Source organism: Mixophyes fleayi, chromosome 1 (assembly GCF_038048845.1).
Source record: "Mixophyes fleayi isolate aMixFle1 chromosome 1, aMixFle1.hap1, whole genome shotgun sequence".
NCBI classification, from domain to species: domain Eukaryota; kingdom Metazoa; phylum Chordata; class Amphibia; order Anura; family Limnodynastidae; genus Mixophyes; species Mixophyes fleayi.
Window position 1 is genome coordinate 161,858,637 of NC_134402.1, and position 19,298 is coordinate 161,877,934.

Below are 19,298 nucleotides of genomic sequence, written 5' to 3' on the forward strand. Positions count from 1 at the left end.
GGCAAATATTTTACTTCAATCATTACTAGGTCCACCAGAATGCTAGAAATCACAATTTACTTTTGCAAAAAATGATTTATTTTTTTACGTTAATCCCAAAATTTTACTGCTCCAACTACTTCCTGCCTGTGACAGCTTACTCCTTTTGAACTTATTTTAGGCACATTCCCAGGGTCAGATTAAGGATCACATGGACCTGGAGGTGAAAATTCCTAAGGGTCTGTTGATAGAAGTGCTATAACACTAGATGGAGTGTGGCCAATTCTGTATGGGAGTGGTCTGCATCTCCTTCCCATCTTCCCTTATATGAAGCATGTACCACCAGGGTCGGACTGGCCCGCCGGTGTACCGGGGTATTCCCCGGTGGACCCTGGTGCCTGACGGCTCTGCCCTATTCATTGGTGGGGGGAGCAGGGTACTAAAAAAAATCAAAATACTTATCTCATCTCATTGCGGCTTCAGCGTCCCTTCTCTCTGCTCCGTTTGTATTGAATATCGGGCATGACTTCATCACGTCACTCCCGACATGTGCAGTGAGGAGCGGCGCATTGAGGAGCCAACAAGCAAGCAAGAAGACAGATGGGAAGAAGAGAAGAAAAGAGATTAAAGAAGCCAATAGAAAGGTAAGTAAAGGAATGGAGGTGGGGGGGGGGCATGACCCAGAGTGATGAAGTGGGGGAAGCAGCATGGGACAGAGTGATGAAGGAGGGAGCAGCATGGCACATAGTGATAAAGGGGAGGGAGCAGCATGGCACAGAGTGATGAAGTGGAGGGAGCAACATGGCACAGAGTGATGCAGGGGGGGAAGCAGTCTGGCACAGAGTGATGCAGGGGGGAAGCAGTCTGGCACAGAGTGATGCAGGGGAGCAAGCAGTCTGGCACAGAGTGATATAAGGGAGGCAGCAGCATGGAACGAAGTGATGAAGGGGAAGCAGCATGGCACAGAGTGATGAAGGGGAGCGAGCAGCATGGCACAGAGTGCTTAAGAGTAAGGGGGGAAGCAGCATGGCATAGAGGATGCAGGGGGGAGCAGCCTGGCACAGAGTGATGAAGGAAGGGAGCAGCATGGCACAGAGTGATGAAGGAAAGGAGCAGCATGGCACAGTGTTCAGCCACCTTTATGTGTGTGCGATGGCACAGAGGGCTTGTGGCAATGTTATGTGTGTGCGATGGCACAGGGGGCTTGTGGCAATGTTATGAGTGTGTGATAGCACAGGGGGCTTGTGGCAATATTATATGTGTGTGATAGCACAGGGGGCTTTTGGCAATGTTATGTGTGTGTGAGGTAGGTGGTGGCTAATTAATGAGTGCTATTTTGTTTGTGGGATGATGGTGGGGCAATTTCAGTGGGAACTATTAATTTAAGATGGCGTGGTTTGGGGGCTATTAATTGAATGTGGGGGTGAGTTTGGGGAGAATGAGGTCTATTTATTAAATGTCAATGTGAATTATTTAATGGCAGTGATGGTTGAGGGAAATATGTATATTTATTAAATGTAAATACTATTACTTTATTTCTGGGGCTGTTTAGAGGGAGGGAAACAGGTTTATTTATTAAATGGGAATACTATTATTTTAATGTTGAGGTTGGTTGGAGATATACAGATCTATTTATTTAATGAGAATACCATTATTTTGATGTTGGAGCTGGAGGAAGGCCTAATTATTAATCGTGGGTGCTATTGATTTAATGCCGGGGCTGGTTGGAATTTTAAATGCACCCATTTTTTTTTCAAAATAGGGCACCCAACATTCCAGGATCCAGACAAGCCGCAACTAAAGAAACCAGCAACCACAGGTGGTGAAAGTGACAAGAATAGGTAGGTTAGAGCAGTTCTAATTCTAGTAGGACAATCCCGATTTTTGGTGACTGTTCTGCCCAATTTAAGGGGCAGGCCAAGCCTGTATATTCTCTGCATTCTTTATATATTACACTATGGTGCTAGATGTCCCTCGTGGACTTACCAAACCCCCTCTAGTGGTTTTGGTTACGCCTCTCTAGTGGCTGCCCACACCCCCTCTGGTGGGTCTCTACCATTATATTCCCACTGTGAGCCCTTCATGCCTCAATCCGACACTGTGCACCACTATCTTGTATAAGCAGCATGAAAGGAAAGGGATGATCAGGAAATCCCAATTGTCTCTCATGCTGGGACAATACATTATTTACAGAAAAAAATGCAACATATAATATGGGGTCACTTTTCACCTTAACAGCATGTGCAATGCATGCCAAACTTACATTAATAAACTTACAACATTTGTGTCAGCAGATACCAATCAAACTTTTAACAGACAATCCTTTTTTGAGTCAAACCATATTAAAAAATGAAGTGCAAATAAAAACAAAATAGTTGGCAGACCATGCTGCTTCTGAGGCAATCTGGTACTTATTGCCTTGGAGGTGGAAGAAGTAGGAGGCAGCCAATGGGAAGGTTGGGAAGAGAGGAGACAGCCAACAATGAGGAAGGAGGATTCTCACTCCAACTGTGTGCCCTGGGCATTGTCACTGTCGCATGCAGGGAGGAGCTGCCCTTTCATTTGGGACTGGTGGTGATTCACTGTAAGTGAAGCCAGCCAACCAGCAGACGCATAAGTTATGAGTCATAACTATGACTCATAACTATTAGGTACGTCTGAGACAGGCTCTCCTGATCAATTAAAATGTTAAACCCCATCTACTATAAAAAAATGTATTAGGCGTTGATCTTGATGCGCTTATTTCAGTGTGGAGGCCTGGAGCTGCAACTGCATCAGGCCCATTATTACACTGGCCCTGCACATCCCTGGTAGATAACATATCAAGCATACATTAGTCTATAATTTGCATGTGTCTGCCCATAATTCCATAAATAAGGATTAAACCCCACAATTTCACCCTGACTTTAATGGTTATTCAATAAAAATACAGCAATGCAAAAACTATTAGCCTGAAAAAAAGGATATGTCATGTTCAAATTAATGATTTATATGGGTAACTAGCATAGATCGCAACATAGTAAACATCTATTATATATGCCACACAAAATTCAGCAATGTTTAGGCATTGGGAGGGCCCCTGTGTATAAGTGTTCCAGCGAATGACTATAAACATTTCTGAATTTATTTATTACCTTGAGCTGTAGCCACCAAATATTTGAGAAATTAATTTAATTTTTATTGTTATCATTATATAATTTTTATTTTATTTTTAGGTATTGACAATATTTTCTGCTTCAAACTATTATGAAGTTGGCAGTAATAAAGGGGCATATGTGAAACTGGGGCCTGACCTCGTCCCACATTTTGTTCAGTACCAAGCAAACAAAACCACAAACACCCTGACCATGAGACAAAGGTACGACTCTACATAACTGCTGCTTCTGACATGTGTTTGACCAACTGTTTGGTTTCTTCAGTTTCTATTTCTCTATGTTCTAGAGTAAGTACAGTGGAAGAATCTGCACTGAGAGCTTTAAGGGAAAAACTGTTTGCTCATAAATCAGATCTCATAAATGAATTCAAACGATGTGACAAGAATCGTACTGGTACGTAAAATATTTATTTGCTATGTGAGAAGAGTCAACTGGATTTAAATAAGTGGGATATTTTAACAACTACAGACACCATAAAATATCAGACAGCACCAATTAAATCTTCCTTGCAAATGCGCTATTTGTCATTGGACAGCAGTGACTCTCTTTTTTAGTTCCCCAAAATTTTTCTGGTACTCTAAAATGTTATAATTCCACAAAACATTATGGTTCTCTAAATCTTTATTCTATTTAAGAAACATCTACACATTCACTCTTATCGAGAACAAATTTATCCTTTGGTCACTTGCTCAACATTCTTTGACATTCTTGTCTTTGTTCAAAAACATGATCACACTTTGAAACAAACCGAATTTAAAAATACTTCAAAAACATATACCCGGATAAAATGAGACCTTAAGGGGCAGATTCAATTCCAAAAAAATCTGCGCAAGGTGCCTTCAGAACGTGAGACACCTCATGTGGAATTTTTTTTTACAGAAATAACTCATGTTTGCTCGCACCTCTAAAGTGAGCGTTAATTTTTACCGTGATAACGGTAAAAATGCCCGGCCTGAATGTTTTCAGAAACATCACGCCCAATTGAATCTGCCCCTAATGCTCTACATATGTTTTCAACCAGTGCACCTAGATGGTTCGCCCAGCAGACCTAACGGTGAACTCTTTGCTCTTGAGAGAAGAGTTTTGCAAATTATGGGGCTTATTTAATTAGCTTTTCAGTCCGTGATTACGCGCGGCTGCATTAGACCTGATACCGTAACATTGCAGATTTCCGTGCGTACCCCATAGGGTTGCAAAGGGAAATCCGCAATGTTGCAGTACCATATTGTCATTTTACACGCGCAGCCATGCGTAATCGCGGACTCAAAAGCTAATTGAATATGACCCTATAAGTGCAACTAGGTTTGTGGGGGGGCATCAAGATCTGAAAACGTTCACTGTGCAAAAGTGTAAGCATCACAACAAAAGTCCAACCTCCTACCACTTTGAAATCATCACTTTCAGTAAATTAAACCTTTTCATTTGTTCTAAAATACTGCTCAATATTTTGACTTAAAAGAATCATTAGCATTAGAAGACATGTGCATACAAATGTATCAACCTGTTAGGAACTCCCAAGTCAGTACAGTGAAACTCGGGAACTACTCGGAAGGCCAGGTGTTCGCTGGAGCCCCTAGTGGTGGGGACAGACTGGGCTGCGGGCCGACCGAGGGTCGAGTAGCGTATACTGACTTAAAAGAGTTCCCCAGAAGTTGAGTGATTGGTGGACTGTAGTATAAGAGAAATCCAAGGTCAAAAGGTCACAGGCACAGATGCAATATCCAAGGGCAAGCGAATGGTCAAACTCACAGGCAGAGAAGCAAAATCCGAATTCCAGGCAAAAGGTCAAGGTCAGAAGAGAAGGATCACAGGTCCAATAACAAGCAGGGGTCAAACACGGGTAGTCAAATCTAAGGTAGCAGGAACCTAAACAGATAGTACAAGCAGGCAGCAGGACTGAGGACAGAACGCTATAACCGGCAGTGAGGCTACAGACCTCACTGCCTTAAATGTACAGATGAGCCAATCAGAGTCTAGCTCTGAAAATACTTTCAGGAGCTGATTAATGAATAAATCACAGTCTAATAGCCAGCAGGCTATTAGATCTTCTTGCGCACGCGTCCAGCTGTCCCCTGTTGTCGTCATGGTGACGGCCGGGACGCTGGGGCAGGCAGGAAGCGAGCCGCGGCGGCTGTGAGTACCGCCGCGGCTCGTGACACAACCTAAGAGTTTCCAGTGGGTTTGAAAAGTGGAGATGCTGCCTATAGCAACCAATCAGATTCTAGCTATCATTTTGTAGAATGTACTAAAAAAAATGATAACTAGAATCTGATTGGTTGCTATAGGCAACTTTTCCACTTTTTAAAAACCTGCCGGAAACTCTCAGCTTCATAAATATACCCCTTGCAATGATTTTATTACAAGTGGTACTTTTATGTGTTTTTGTGTATTTGAGACTTTTTTAATTTTTCAACATTGGGTAAAATATGCCTAGAAATGTGCTTCCCCACCGAAATGCAACTACAGGACAAGACCCGGGGGTAAATCTATGAAGGTGCAAGTTTCCAGCAGGTTTGAAAAGTGGAGATGTTGCCTATAGCAACCAATCAGATTCTAGCTATCATTTTGTAGAATGTACTAAATAAATTATAACTAGAATCTGATTGGTTGCTATAGGCAATCTCTCCACTTCTCAAACCCGCCAAAAACTGGCAGCTTGATAAATTTACCCCCCAGGGTCCACAAGCTCAGAGCTTATGCAAAGTACAACCGTTTTTGCAGATTAAAAACTGCTTTGTACCCTTCTACATAGCAAGGAAGATCCCTAAAAATCTGCCATCGCCACCCCTTTACCTTATTTCAGCAATCTAGACAAATTTGAATTTTGTTGCGACATTTTTCAAGAAAACTAATAACATCCCACATCTTCCATTGGCTGGTGCAACTGTTCCTCTGTAAATGCCAACATCTTACCTCACAAATCCATACAGTTTGGCAGAAATGTAGGCACACCTCTGCAAATCAAGGTGCACAGCAAAGATGATTTTGCAGTGTGCTTTGCTTCTTTTGCACATTGTAAATTATCTAATTTATCAGCACTGGCCTTTATGAACATATGAGAAACATATTGCGAATTTTCAATGTTTGGATTTTCTATGCAGGATATATTACATTAAATGACTGGGCAACTGTATTGGAATCGGTCTTGAATTTAGGACTGCCTTGGCGAATGCTTAGGCCACAACTAGTCCGCAACTCTACAGATGGAGGACTGAGATACAGAGAATGGTTTGATGAACTCGCTGTGTGCCAACCAATCCGAGAGGTAAAGTGGATAACCTTGAACTGCTTTGTGGAGACTGCAGCAGTTCCTGCTGCTTTTCGATGTTCTCTTCAACTAGTATGAGTATAGAAAAATGTTTTAAATTATTTTCATACACTTACATAGGCTATTGTACGCAGAGCTGGCAAAAGGAATTCAGGGCCCCTGTACAACAACTTCATGGGGCCCCCTTATAGTTGACCATGTTAATAAATCTGTGCAGCGGTGCCCGGTGAGAGTTGGTGTGTCCATACAATTGGGGACGTAGCTGTGCATCATTTGGGGCATGTCTAGAAGGTGAAAAGCAATGGGCCACCCTCCTACAGAAAAAACCCTGCATTGTTGTGTACACCATTAGCAGAAGTGTGCAGTGCCAGCTCACCAGAGCTTGACATATGTCCCAGTAGTCCTGACATTCAGGACAGTGGAACAGTGACCTCATAGTGCCTCATAGTTGTGCCCGCAAATCATATCATGCCTCATAGTAGAATCCCCAGTTCATATTATACCACAGTAATGCTTCAATTAATTTTATGCAACACATAAGTGCCCCAGTTCATGTTATGACTCAGTAATGCCCCCAATACATTTTATGCCATACATAAGTGCCCCAATTCATATTATGCCTCACACATAAGTGCCCCCAATTCACATTCTGATACAAATAAGGGCTCCCAGTTCACATTATGCCACAGCAATTCCCCCGATTAATTTTATGCCATACTTAAGTGCCCCCAATTCACAATATGCCACTCATAAGTGCCCTAATTCAAGCAGAGTGACTATGCTATTTGTACCAAAAAATATCACACAGTTCTATTATATTAGAAAGATGTGACTCTTCATACTTTTATGGCAAAATAAGCAGTGTTGTACCTGTATACAATTCCCCTTGCAGCTACAGTCGTGTCTGTGTAAATTCGGGTAGTACAGCAGGCAATGTACAGATGTCCTGCAGTGCATGCCTGGGTAATTAGTTCTCACCCCCACCCTCTTGGCGACCCTGATTGTACATACACAGTGTGCACTATATAAAAATGCAGTTAAGAGTCAGTTTCTCTTTAAATTGGATCACCAAAATCATAGTTGCAAACTGTCCCTAAATTTCTAGGTACAGTCTCCACATTTTAGGAGTTTGTCCCTGAAATGTTCCTATTTTTCAATATTAACTGACTGCATAAAAAAATTCCTCCCTTGTCTGCCTCTGAAGTGCAGTTTTTATTTATGTATTGTATATTATGTATGGAAAAGGAATATTCAAACATGGGAAAAATTATGTTAGAATGAAATTAAAGAAACATGACATGGAGATTATAGTGCTGAAAGGTCTGCAGAGATAATATCTTTGCAGGGCAGGCTTGGATGCAGCAGTTCAGCAACAAAGTGTACCTGAAAATATTTTAAAATGTTGGCAACTATGCTAAATATCTGTGCTTTCACCAAAGATTTTAATCCCAAGTTGTGGTACATTCAATAGGTCATAAGGTAACTCATGTAAGCAGCCATGACCATATTGTCAATGTTTCCAATTTGCCAAGAACAGTATGTTTTAAACAGACCTATTAACTTGTTTTTCTGCCATCTACAATACAGACACTTACACAGACCTCAACAGCTTTTATGAAATAAAAGTAATATCACACAACAACCACAAGAACCTGATAATGTAAAAACTCACTTAGGTTTCATATAATTGTGTTGTGCTTAGGAGCCATATACATTTTTGGAAAGGCATATGGATATAGATATATAACAGACTCAAAAGTTGGACATCATGGAACAAAAGAGGAATAGCGACTAGGTCCAAAGGATGGACAGTTATGAGATATGACTGTGAGCTACATGATATGACTCCCTATGGTGAATCGGAGCAGGGACTGATGTCCCTCCCAAATAGGGAAGTGTGGGTTCGCGTCCCGTATGTCTATACATGCCAAAAACTCCAAGGGTTCAAACCCGTTGATCACTGAGAGAACCGATTCCAAACAAAATTTGGTCACCTGAAGATGAAGGTTGAGACTTTTGAGGTTCAGAATTGGGCAAAACGAACCGTGCTGTTTTGGAACTAAAAACAGATTTGAGTGAAAACTCCTGGCTTTCTGATCGTCCAGAACCTGGCAAATGACACTAGGGGAAATAAGGGAGGTAACTGACTGAAGCATCGCCCTTCTCTTGATCAAATCGCGAGGCAATGGAGACTGGAAGAATCATTGAGGAGCAGGACCCATGATGTCTATGAAATAACCTCTGGCTATTCCCAAGATCCAAACATCCCTGGTGGACGCCACCCACTGATCTTTGAATAACTGAAGGCGACCCCTCAACCCCACAGTCGTGAGGAGAGGGGGAGTCCCTTCATGCGGGGGTCTTGTCAGAGGGCTTGGTAGATGGATGTCTCTTAGAATAGGAACATCTTCCCTTCTGAGATTGTCCCCTGAGGGCATGCGGTCTGCCTTTAATTGAACTTTTTAAATAATGTTATCCCAAAATCAGCGCTCCCTCCCGTTTGCAGCCTAAGTATATAATAAATGCCACTACATTAAAAATAAATTTGATCAATAAAATACAACAAGGCGCATAGGGCAAAACAATATGACCAAATGATTCTTTGATCTTCTAACACAAAAAATAATAAGAATGAAAAAGTATTCTGTATAACTTTCTATCTCTTTTGTTTTCCAAAACGGGATAATAAAATCCTATGGTACTCTAAATAGACTTGGCATAAAAAACTATTATTAAACCGAATAAATAGTCCACAATGTCCATAAACAAGAGAAATCAATCCTTTCAGAAGAAAATGGAGTATTCTTAATAGGTGTTTTATCCAAAAGGATGTCATGCAGTAAGATCCTCTCTTCTTTTGTGGTGTCTCCAAATGATTGAATGGACGGAATAGAACAGAAGTAAAAGGACACCTAGTTAGTAATTGTACTTATACATAAACTCTGTGTCTCAATTCCACGTATATATGTATATATGTAAACCAATGCAAACTGTGTGCTGACTATTAAGTATTCTAATCACCACCACACGTGTTGCTCATAACAAAAGAGACTGTACAAAATACGTAAACGCAGAGGGAATCCTCCTCCAAAAAACTCCAACTCCCTCAAACCATCAACCAGGATTCTGTCTGAAACCCAACGAAGAAACGTTTCCGGGCGCACTGGCAGCGGCGGTGAGACAGATAGCAGTAGGGGTTGTAGTTTATGGCTTCTGACCATCCATACAACATAAAGAGGGCCCCATGTCTTTTCTTCGTTGGGTTTCAGACAGAATCCTGGTTGATGGTTTGAGGGAGTTGGAGTTTTTTGGAGGAGGATTCCCTCTGCGTTTACGTATACCTTGACAAAGACCCCAGAGGCGGGGTCGAAACGCGTCGGTCTAACGGAGATCCGCCCGTTTGACAGTGGTGGTGCACAAGCCGGAGGAGAGTGATTTGTACAGCGGTGATTACCCGGGACTATTCTAACTACACGCTGACTTCTCATTCCTATCTGGTACGAGTCCATCATTTGTTTTAAGTTTTGGATCTCATATGGAAAGAAATTTTTAGATGTTTTTTTGAAGTTCTAATGTTTTTATGTTGTGCGTTTTTACGAAATAAATCCTGAAGATAATATGCCAGATTCTCCCTCTATATCTTTCCCTTTCTATATGATATGATCGGGTAATGATTTACTAAGAGGACTTGATTTTGGAAATCAGATCTATACGGGGATCCCTTGTTTGTGTGTCATGTAAGTGATTCAGTCTCTTTTGTTATGAGCAACACGTGTGGTGGTGATTAGAATACTTAATAGTCAGCACACAGTTTGCATTGGTTTACATATATACATATATACTTTTGGACGTGGAATTGAGACACAGAGTTTATGTATAAGTACAATTACTAACTAGGTGTCCTTTTACTTCTGTTCTATTCCGTCCATTCAATCATTTGGAGACACCACAAAAGAAGAGAGGATCTTACTGCATGACATCCTTTTTGATAAAACACCTATTAAGAATACTCCATTTTCTTCTGAAAGGATTGATTTCTCTTGTTTATGGACATTGTGGACTATTTATTCGGTTTAATAGTTTTTTATGCCAAGTCTATTTAGAGTACCACAGGATGTTATTATCCCATTTTGGAAAACAAAAGAGATAGAAAGTTATACAGAATACTTTTTCATTCTTATTATTTTTTTTGTTAGAAGATCAAAGAATCATTTGGTCATATTGTTTTGCCCTATGCGCCTTGCCTTTAATTGAAGACTGTCCTCATTGAGGCCGAGATACCACGAAAGGACTGCCGAAAGGAACCAAATCGAGGAATCCTAGGCTTCACAGGCAAAAAAGTGCTCTTACCTCCGGTAGTCTGAAAGATCATGTTATCCAATTCAAAACCAAAGAGGACCGAACCTGAAAAAGGTAAAGCCTCTAAGGATCTTTTGGATTCCCGGTGGGCATCCCAGGAATGAAGCCAAAGCGTTCTCCTAGCTGCCACTGCCGAAGCAGACACCGAAAAAGAAATGGAAGCCGCATTCTGGGCCGCCTCATAAAGATAGCCAGAAGCTTCCTTTAAGTGAAGAGCCAAGGGAAATAACTTTGAATCCTGCAGACACGCCGCTAATTGGTTGGCCCAAGACTCCATTGCTCTGGCCACCCATGTGATGGCAGCAAGGAAGATGTTCTTCAGAAACCCCTCCATCCTGCGATCAGTAGCTCTGGAACCTGCAGAGTAGTATATCGTGCCAACCTGGCAACCATTGTATCCACTCTGGGTAACTGTTCCAAACGAGTTGCGTCCTGTTCCTGCAGAGGATAAAGCGTTGCATACCTGCGAGGAAACGAAAACTTCTTATCTGGATGTTTCCAGTCAGATTCAGCAATCTCTGTAAGCTCTGCAGATGCTGGAAAACACACAGTTCTAGGTCTACTGCGTTTAAATAAACCCTGGGCAGGAAGGACCTGATCATCTTCCGCCCGTCAAGAGTCTGGCGCACAGACATCACCAAATCCTGAATTCCCTGGTTCCTGAAATTGTCATCCCAGTCACCTAAATGCACAGAATCCGAATCCTCCCCTAATTCGCCTTCCTCTCCAGATGAACCTTCCGAGTCTGAAAGTAAGAAAAGATGAGAAAAGCGGAAACGTTTGGCCTTAGGAGTCTAAATACCTATTCAGACGGTCCAAACGCTTTCCCAAAGTGGATGACCACGCAGGTTCAGGCTGAGTAGCTTGAAATGGAGAAGGTAGGGCCACCTCCACAGAAGCAGCCGAAGTACCCTCATAGAAGCAGTAGTAGTTTCTGCCTGTCGATTGATAAGCTGGGTGAGCATAGAGATAAACTGTGCCAAACAGGAAACCCACACCGACTCCTCCACCACAGCGGAAGGGCCACCCCGGGTCTGCACATCCTGGTCCCCCGCTTTACACTGCGCACATACAGCCCCTAGTCCAGCTGTCCCACCGGTAGCTTTGTGGAACATTCAGAGCAGGAATAAAACTTAGCGCAGACACTCTTCCCCTTATCAGACATTGTAAATACAAATTCCTCCAATACCTCCTTTTTCTTTTTTTAAGAAATACAGTATAAAAATATAAACTCTGTTATTTCAGTCAAATGCACAGTGATAATAGACTTAAATACTAGTTCTGACTCAGGTTAACCACCCCCGAAACATCAATGGGAATAACACTGTAATACTAGTCCTAACTACAGAGTCTGGAATAAATACCCTCAATGCAGAGGACTGAACAGTAAGCTCTTGACAGACAAAATAATGTCAGTATATTCCCTATAGGGTACTTAGCAGACACTTGAACTCTCTGAGGCGCCCATGAAGTTCCACTGCCTGAGAGAAAAAGGCGCAAATATCTCCCACTTTGGAGCATACCACTGACAGCCGGAGAGTCTCACACTCACTCCCCGCTGTCTGATGGATCACACGCCCAGGGTCCTGCTCAACTGCCCACTCCGGAATATCTCCTACTGCTCCTACACCTTCTACTTGGGCTCTGTGAGATCCAAGATCCCCCTCTGCTTCAGCGGGGGACTTGTTATCTCCCAACAAGTCGGGTCCTCAAACAGAGTGTGGCGCTCACTGCCCGTGGCAGCGCCGAACCCGTCTGGACACTGCAGTGACAGTTGCCTAGCGCTGTCACTGCCCACGATACTGAAGATTCTTTCTTGTGCCACAAAAATGGAACATTGTTCCATTAAATACCTAGGAGGAAAATGTTAACTAACACTAATCCCCACCTAACACTAACAAAATATGAAACTAAAAAATAATAAAATCTAAACTAAGCGGCAAGTACTGCCAAGCAGTACAAAACACAGCCCAATTCTTTGGGCACTTAAACAAAACTGATGAATATGGGGTTGCAGAGGGGAGGTATCAGCAGCAAGTTTAGTTATTAACTATTTAAGTGCCAACTCCAAGTGCCCTCAGACAACCCCATGGTAGCAGTGTCTCCCAGAGTGGAGAAATTACATTTGCTTATGATGGTGATGATGTCAATTTATTATTTGCAGAATTTACATTCAAGTTTGCTGGAAGCTCTCTACAGAAACAGATCAGACTTGGAAACAATATTTCGGATAATTGATAGCGATAGTTCAGGTGAGTACAAATACTGAAATAAATGATCTATGAGTATTCCAATGATACAAAAAAATATCTTTACTTCTGCTAGTAAAATGAGTAACAATAGCAAAAAAGAATGGGCCGCCTATTTTGCAGACAAACCAAATTGACTAATAAAGACTAATATAAAAACCTAATATTGATCACCAGGTCAAGCCTATGGTCTTGCAGATAGGCATAGCCTTAGGCTGGGTACATACTACAGTATTTTCAGCTGATTATCGGGCCAGTCAGATGATAAACGACTTATTGGCCCAATATCACAGCAGTTTGTATCCTGGAACAATGAACGATTATTGTGCCAAAGCACATAAAATCGTTGATCAAGATTTTCAAACTGAACTGAAAATCTTGTTCAAGAATGAAACAATGTCGTTCCATTTCTCAAGTGTGTATGCACTCTGCAGAATTTGAACGACAATTTGCCTATAAGTGCACAGAGACATTCCCACGAGAAGCTCACTCAATAGGTTCAATACAGTTCATATGTGAAGCCACTGAAATCTCCTGCTGCTAGAGCTTGTTGTGCTTCAATTGGCCCACTCGGTCTGCGCTGCTTGCTTGTCAGTGTGTGATCTCAACAATTCTACATATCATTATACTGAAATCAGGTATCAGTATAATGGAGACCAAACATGCGGTTTCCATTGCTTTTATTCTGTAGCTGCATGTTGTGAGAAAAGATCCATGGAATTTTCCAGCACATCTATATGTACATACTTTGTACTGTTGTGTCTAAACATAGAACACAATGCAAAATGATGGAAAATACAAGATGAATTGGTACAGTGTTGCAATTACATCTCTGTTTTTAAAACTCTGCCAAGGTTCTATATACAGTGGAAGTGCTGGGGATACTGGTGAGCACATTTTGAAAAGGGATCAGAAAGGATTAATGCTCTAAAGTCACATTTCAGACTGCCCATGGTTGCAGCAGAATTTTGTGTAGCAATATATATATATATATATAATTATACTGCTCAGCCACCTGAAACATTCTCAGTTTTAGGCTGAGGAATACAAGCTGTACAGAAAACGCCTTCACAATCATTTGGTAAAGGATTATCACATGGGATTTGCTGCTTTTATTTCCTTGCACAGGCAGAGAGAATTTAGAAGACGAAATATACTAACTAAAAGGCCCTGTAGTAAAAGGAATATAAAACACCCTTAAATAGGAGCTTACCTAGGACAAGTGTCTTTGAGCTTTTTGGGGTCAGGCTCAAGTTCCATAGTGCAGTCACCAACGATGTTCCATGTGCCACAGTGATGCTGACAATGTAGATCTAAATGCTTGTATAAAACTGAAAAAAATGGCACACCATCTGTTCTTTAACCTGGTTTAACTCAGAAATAATATCACGTATGCCCTGGCGTTGTGTGCGATGTGCACAAATGCACAGTCCATTTACCCTTAAATATGTCTGCAAGCTTCTTCGGGAGTCCCACAGGTGGTATCTGATAAATGGAAGCACCAAAAGTGCATATATAAGAAAGAGGAGGAGCAAGGTCCCCCCCAGTCTCCTCAGCATTACTTATGCCTCAATTCTTATTATGTATGGAAAAGTTTATGAATCCTTTAGAATTGATAAAAAGAACCCATTAAATCAAATAACACACAAGACGATATATTTTGTTAGAAAGTTAATGAACCTCTAATATCAAATAAAAAACAAAAAATTAACACAGGCGCTAATAAATAATTGTTGTATGAGATATCATCAAGTAGTAAAATTGCAAGGGATCGTTTCTTATCCCCAAAGTAAAATGAATGTCTAGCTATTAGTTATACAAATAAGAATCTAGAGTAAAAAAAGGAATTAACTGATTAAAATTCATACTCTGGGATAGGTATATAAAAAAAAAATATCTAAATTTTTTTAAATTATTACACAATGAAAAATAATAAAGCACAATAGTAGCAACATATTTCATAATATTAAATAAAATGCTAAACATATACTCAGTGTATATATATATATATATATATATATATATATATATATATATATAATTAAAAATAAATAAAGTAAATATGGAGATATCACTTCCTTCTATATGTACTTGTTCAACTCTAAGGCCCACCCTATTCATCAGCTCAATCTGAGCTTTTTAAACCTGCTCTGTTTACAGTTCTGTGCCAGTATTAGGCTCCAAACCTTTACTCCAGCGTTCTGTACATCTTGTGGCTGATATCTGTGAATTATGACCTGGACCGTTCCTGACCATTCTTCTGCCTGTCGTTTGGTACTCTTTATGTCCGATTGTTGCAGACCCTAATTGTTCTGACACTCCTTTCATTTTCTGATTTGGCCCTCTGTAGTTTGTTTGTGTATCAGTCCTGGCTATGTAGACCAGTCTTTTCTTGCAGTTTGATACCAGCTCCTCACATCTGGAGGCACTGCATACCCACCAGCGATCTGCAAACCCACCAGCAGCAAAAGGCAAACTTACTTGTGGGGGTCCCGGTCGGAAACCGGGGTTTCATTAGACACCGTGCCTCTGTTGTGGCCTGCACTAATTCAGGTTGACGAATGACAATTTACTAGAATCCAACCCCCACATCCACTTGCAGATTGCCCCTCCCAGCTCGGTCTTCAGACTCCTTTCCCTCTTTATATGCAGCCTCTGAGGTAATTTCTCCCTCAAATCTGTCCCATTTCACTCATATTCTCTCAGTCTTTATGTACTTTGACCACGGACCCACTCCCAAATTTGCCTGGCTGTCACACGCTACCCACACACTTTTCAGCTCATACCATCCCCCGCTCCATCAGAACTACCCCAAATTGTCCTCTTTCAAACGAACATTAAAAACCCACCTTTTCCTTAAAGACTTCCAGTCTCATGCCTAAACTCCCACCGGTCAGCTACCTCTCTTTCTCATCCCTTCTTCCCTTCTTCCCTTCTCCCCCTTCCTCGACTTCGTCTCCGTTTCTCCCGTCTCTCCGTCTCATCCATGTGTCTGTCTGTCTTCCCCTCCCTTTAGATTGTTCGCTCCTTTGAGCAGTGCTCTCCTACCTTCTGTTTCCATCACTTTTAACTGCGCTCTCCAGCTACTCAGCTCACCTCCTCTCAGTCCCTCTGTCTCCTCTCGCTTCTCTCCGCTCCCCTCAGTGACTCTCAACCTGTCATCCGTGCCCACCCTCTTGGGCCATAGTTACCTGCCTGTACTCACTTTTCCCCTCCCTCTCTCTCTTTCATGCTGTGCCTGAGCCCCCAGAGTTATAGTGCTTACTGTTACTTGTGCTGTGCCATTGTTTGTCCTTGTACGGCGCTACGGATACTTTGTGGCGCCCTATAAATATAAATTAATAATAATAATAATATGTTGCTAAGAAACTGTTCCTGGTGTGTCTCCTCTGGCTCCTAGTGCTAGAGTCACAAGATTCAGTTAATTACATAAACAAAAAAAGTAAACTCCCTTACATTCCCATGTCCAGGGGGAAGAGCAAAAAACTGAGAGGGCCTCTGCACTAGGCCCCCCTGGCCATTAGGTGACAGGGTAACACTGTGAAAATATAGTGTAAGTTCTTGTGAGATTACATGTCCCAGAGAATGGCCAACCACCAGGAAGCGCACAGCAATGGCAGAGCCTGATATCCCATCTTGCCTAAGTTTTTTTAATTTTGTTTTGTTATGGGGTGGTTTTTTTTTTGAGGGGGGGGTTAAAGTTTTTTTTTAAATAAATAAAGTAAAATGGTTACATAGACATTGACCTGCCACAAAACTTCTTGGTGAGATACAGAAATGTAATGTAATCACATTTTGAGAACATTTCCTTTTTAAGAAATAAACTGCATCTAGGTAGGAGACAGTACGTTTTACAATCACAGCCTACCCACGGTGGTAGATGGCTCAGTTAGGCAGCACAGTAATGTCTAAGCTTCTTATTACACACAGAGGACAACTAAAGGGAGTTGATTTTGCAGAAGGTGCGTTGTGGGAGGTATACTCAAGATTGCTGAATATTTCATTACTTTTAAAGCACAGGTCCATTTTGGAGGGGTGGGCCATAGAGAGTGATTATAGTATTTAAAAATGCAATGCACGATACAGTTATAAGCATTATATACATTGTACTAGAGATGATCATTTCTGAAAAATGATGATGATGGTCTACTTATGTAAAGTATATATTTAAGTATAATCTTCAGTGTACTTCATAAGTGCTCTTTTTGTCTGTTTAGTCTGTTTAATCACTTTCACTTTGACTCAAGCAATGCATGTACATTTGCATGATAAACAGAATTGTGAATTGTATGTCCAGATTATCATGTAAAATGTTAGGTTACTTGCTTATCTTAAATATCAATAGAGTATTGAGAACTACCACAGTATGTCATACTTGCCAACTCTCCCGGAATGTCCGGGAGACTCCCGCATTTTGTGAGAGTCTCCCGGACTCCCGGGCGAGTGTGGCAATCTCCCGAATTCTGCCCACTTCACTAGGAAGTGCCCCACTTCCTAGTGAAGTGGGCAGAATTAGATCCCAAACGCCGCGATTCCCGGTGAATCGCGGCGTTTGGCCCCGCCCCCGCTGTTAAATGACGCAATTTGCGTCATGACGTCACAGGGGGCGGGGCCGAAATGACGCGATTTCGGCCACCCCGCCCCTTCACGCCCCCCTCCACTGGCTGGCTCCCGGAAGGGAGCTGAAGAAAGTAGGTAAGTATGCAGTATGTCACATGGTAACAATAAATATATTTGAAAAACACAGGGATAGTTCTCAAGAGCATATACAGTATTTTAATGTTAGACTAAATTAAAAATCCTTACAATCATGATTGTCCCGCCAGACAATTTGTTGCCCTTAATCAACACATCTGCTTGAAATCTACATATTGCAATATTGACATTTACCAAACTATAAGAGAGCTTTCAAACTGAAGAGGACTTGCTAATGACCTTTGAAATCAGCTATGATGAACATGTTCACTCCACATTAAATGTAAAACGTGATTATTATATATATTTCCCATGTGCATGTAAGTTTCTTTTACTGAGTAACGAGATAAAAAAAATCAGGTAAACTCCTACCAGTGAAATCTTTGCTTTTGATGCCTGAAGATCCAGTAGCATCACTGTACAATAAACTATATAATTTCAAAGAAGGATCTGCTCACAATATACATTGATATATATGCTAATGTTGGACTAGCACATCCAAGGTCAACAGGATGCTGGTTTGTGTCTTAGGTCACTTTGGGAGAAAATGTAATGATTAAATATTGATTGACAATATTTTTCATAATAAGCAAATTGCAATTTAGGTTTAGTGGGGCTCTGGTTGCAGGCTTAAATAACTTTAATATGCCTTTACAACTCTTCTTTCAGGTCTCATTTCATTTGAGGAGTTCCAACACACCTGGAAGCTACTGAGCTCACATCTAAATATAGAGGTCAGTGATGAGGCCATCTGTAAAATGGCTAGGAGCATTGACTTTAATAAAGATGGCAATATTGACATTAATGAGTTCCTGGAAGCCTTCCGATTAGCTGACAGACCCCATATTGAAGATAAAGAATTGGATATGTAATGAAATCATTGCAACATTGGGAACAGATTGAGGCTCACACTCGAACTACAACAGATATATAGAATTTTTTCTAAATTCACTATGGATTATGGCACTTCTGTGAGGTGATTCCAAGCACAAATCACTTGTGACAGGTTCCAAGATTCTGTCCCAGCACCCCAGCATTGTAAATTATCAGGAATTCAAGATAGATTGGACCACTCTGTATTGAATATGTTAATATGTCCATCTTTAATGATGATAGAACAACATAATATTATATATAGAAAATGTCTATATCTGTGTTTCTGCTTTATATATGTAAATATACAAACCACATCATGTACACATATACTGTATATTATTAATATATTATTAATATAGGGAATTTGCTGGCGCTATATAAATAAATGTTGATGATGATGATAAGTAGGCAGAGAAAAATGATTATTCTTCCAATGGTTGGATAGAGTTGTGTTAGGCACTGAATCAGGATTCTGAACCACACATGAACATAAAGAATGTACAGCTTCTATCAAAAGGGATATTTAAAATTGAACAATCTCATATTATTGAAAGCAGTTTGCTCGATTCATAGGAAACATTGTGATAAAAAAGTGAATAAGAATAAGCGTTTCTTAGTGGCAGGGCCTGATAAGGGTCCAGGCCACCCTACACTAATAAGCTTGCGCCTTGTCTTCAGCCTTTACCATGGGAATATGTCAAGATTAAAATCTTACTA

The 19,298-nt window shown here is 41.1% G+C and overlaps 1 protein-coding gene across 2 annotated transcripts in view; it reads left to right on the forward strand.

Annotated features, from left to right (window-relative positions):
* PPEF2 (protein phosphatase with EF-hand domain 2) overlaps positions 1-19,298 on the forward strand; it is a 34,827-nt gene extending 15,529 nt beyond the window's left edge. The window contains exons 12-16 of one of the 2 annotated variants that reach the window (XM_075202672.1): positions 3,195-3,337; positions 3,421-3,527; positions 6,236-6,399; positions 12,926-13,013; positions 18,375-19,298. In XM_075202672.1, the coding sequence (XP_075058773.1) occupies positions 3,195-3,337; positions 3,421-3,527; positions 6,236-6,399; positions 12,926-13,013; positions 18,375-18,577 (705 nt within the window). In that variant the 3' untranslated portion in view covers positions 18,578-19,298. The remainder of the gene's footprint in view (positions 1-3,194; positions 3,338-3,420; positions 3,528-6,235; positions 6,400-12,925; positions 13,014-18,374) is intronic. The other variant, XM_075202680.1, reaches the window with a different exon arrangement.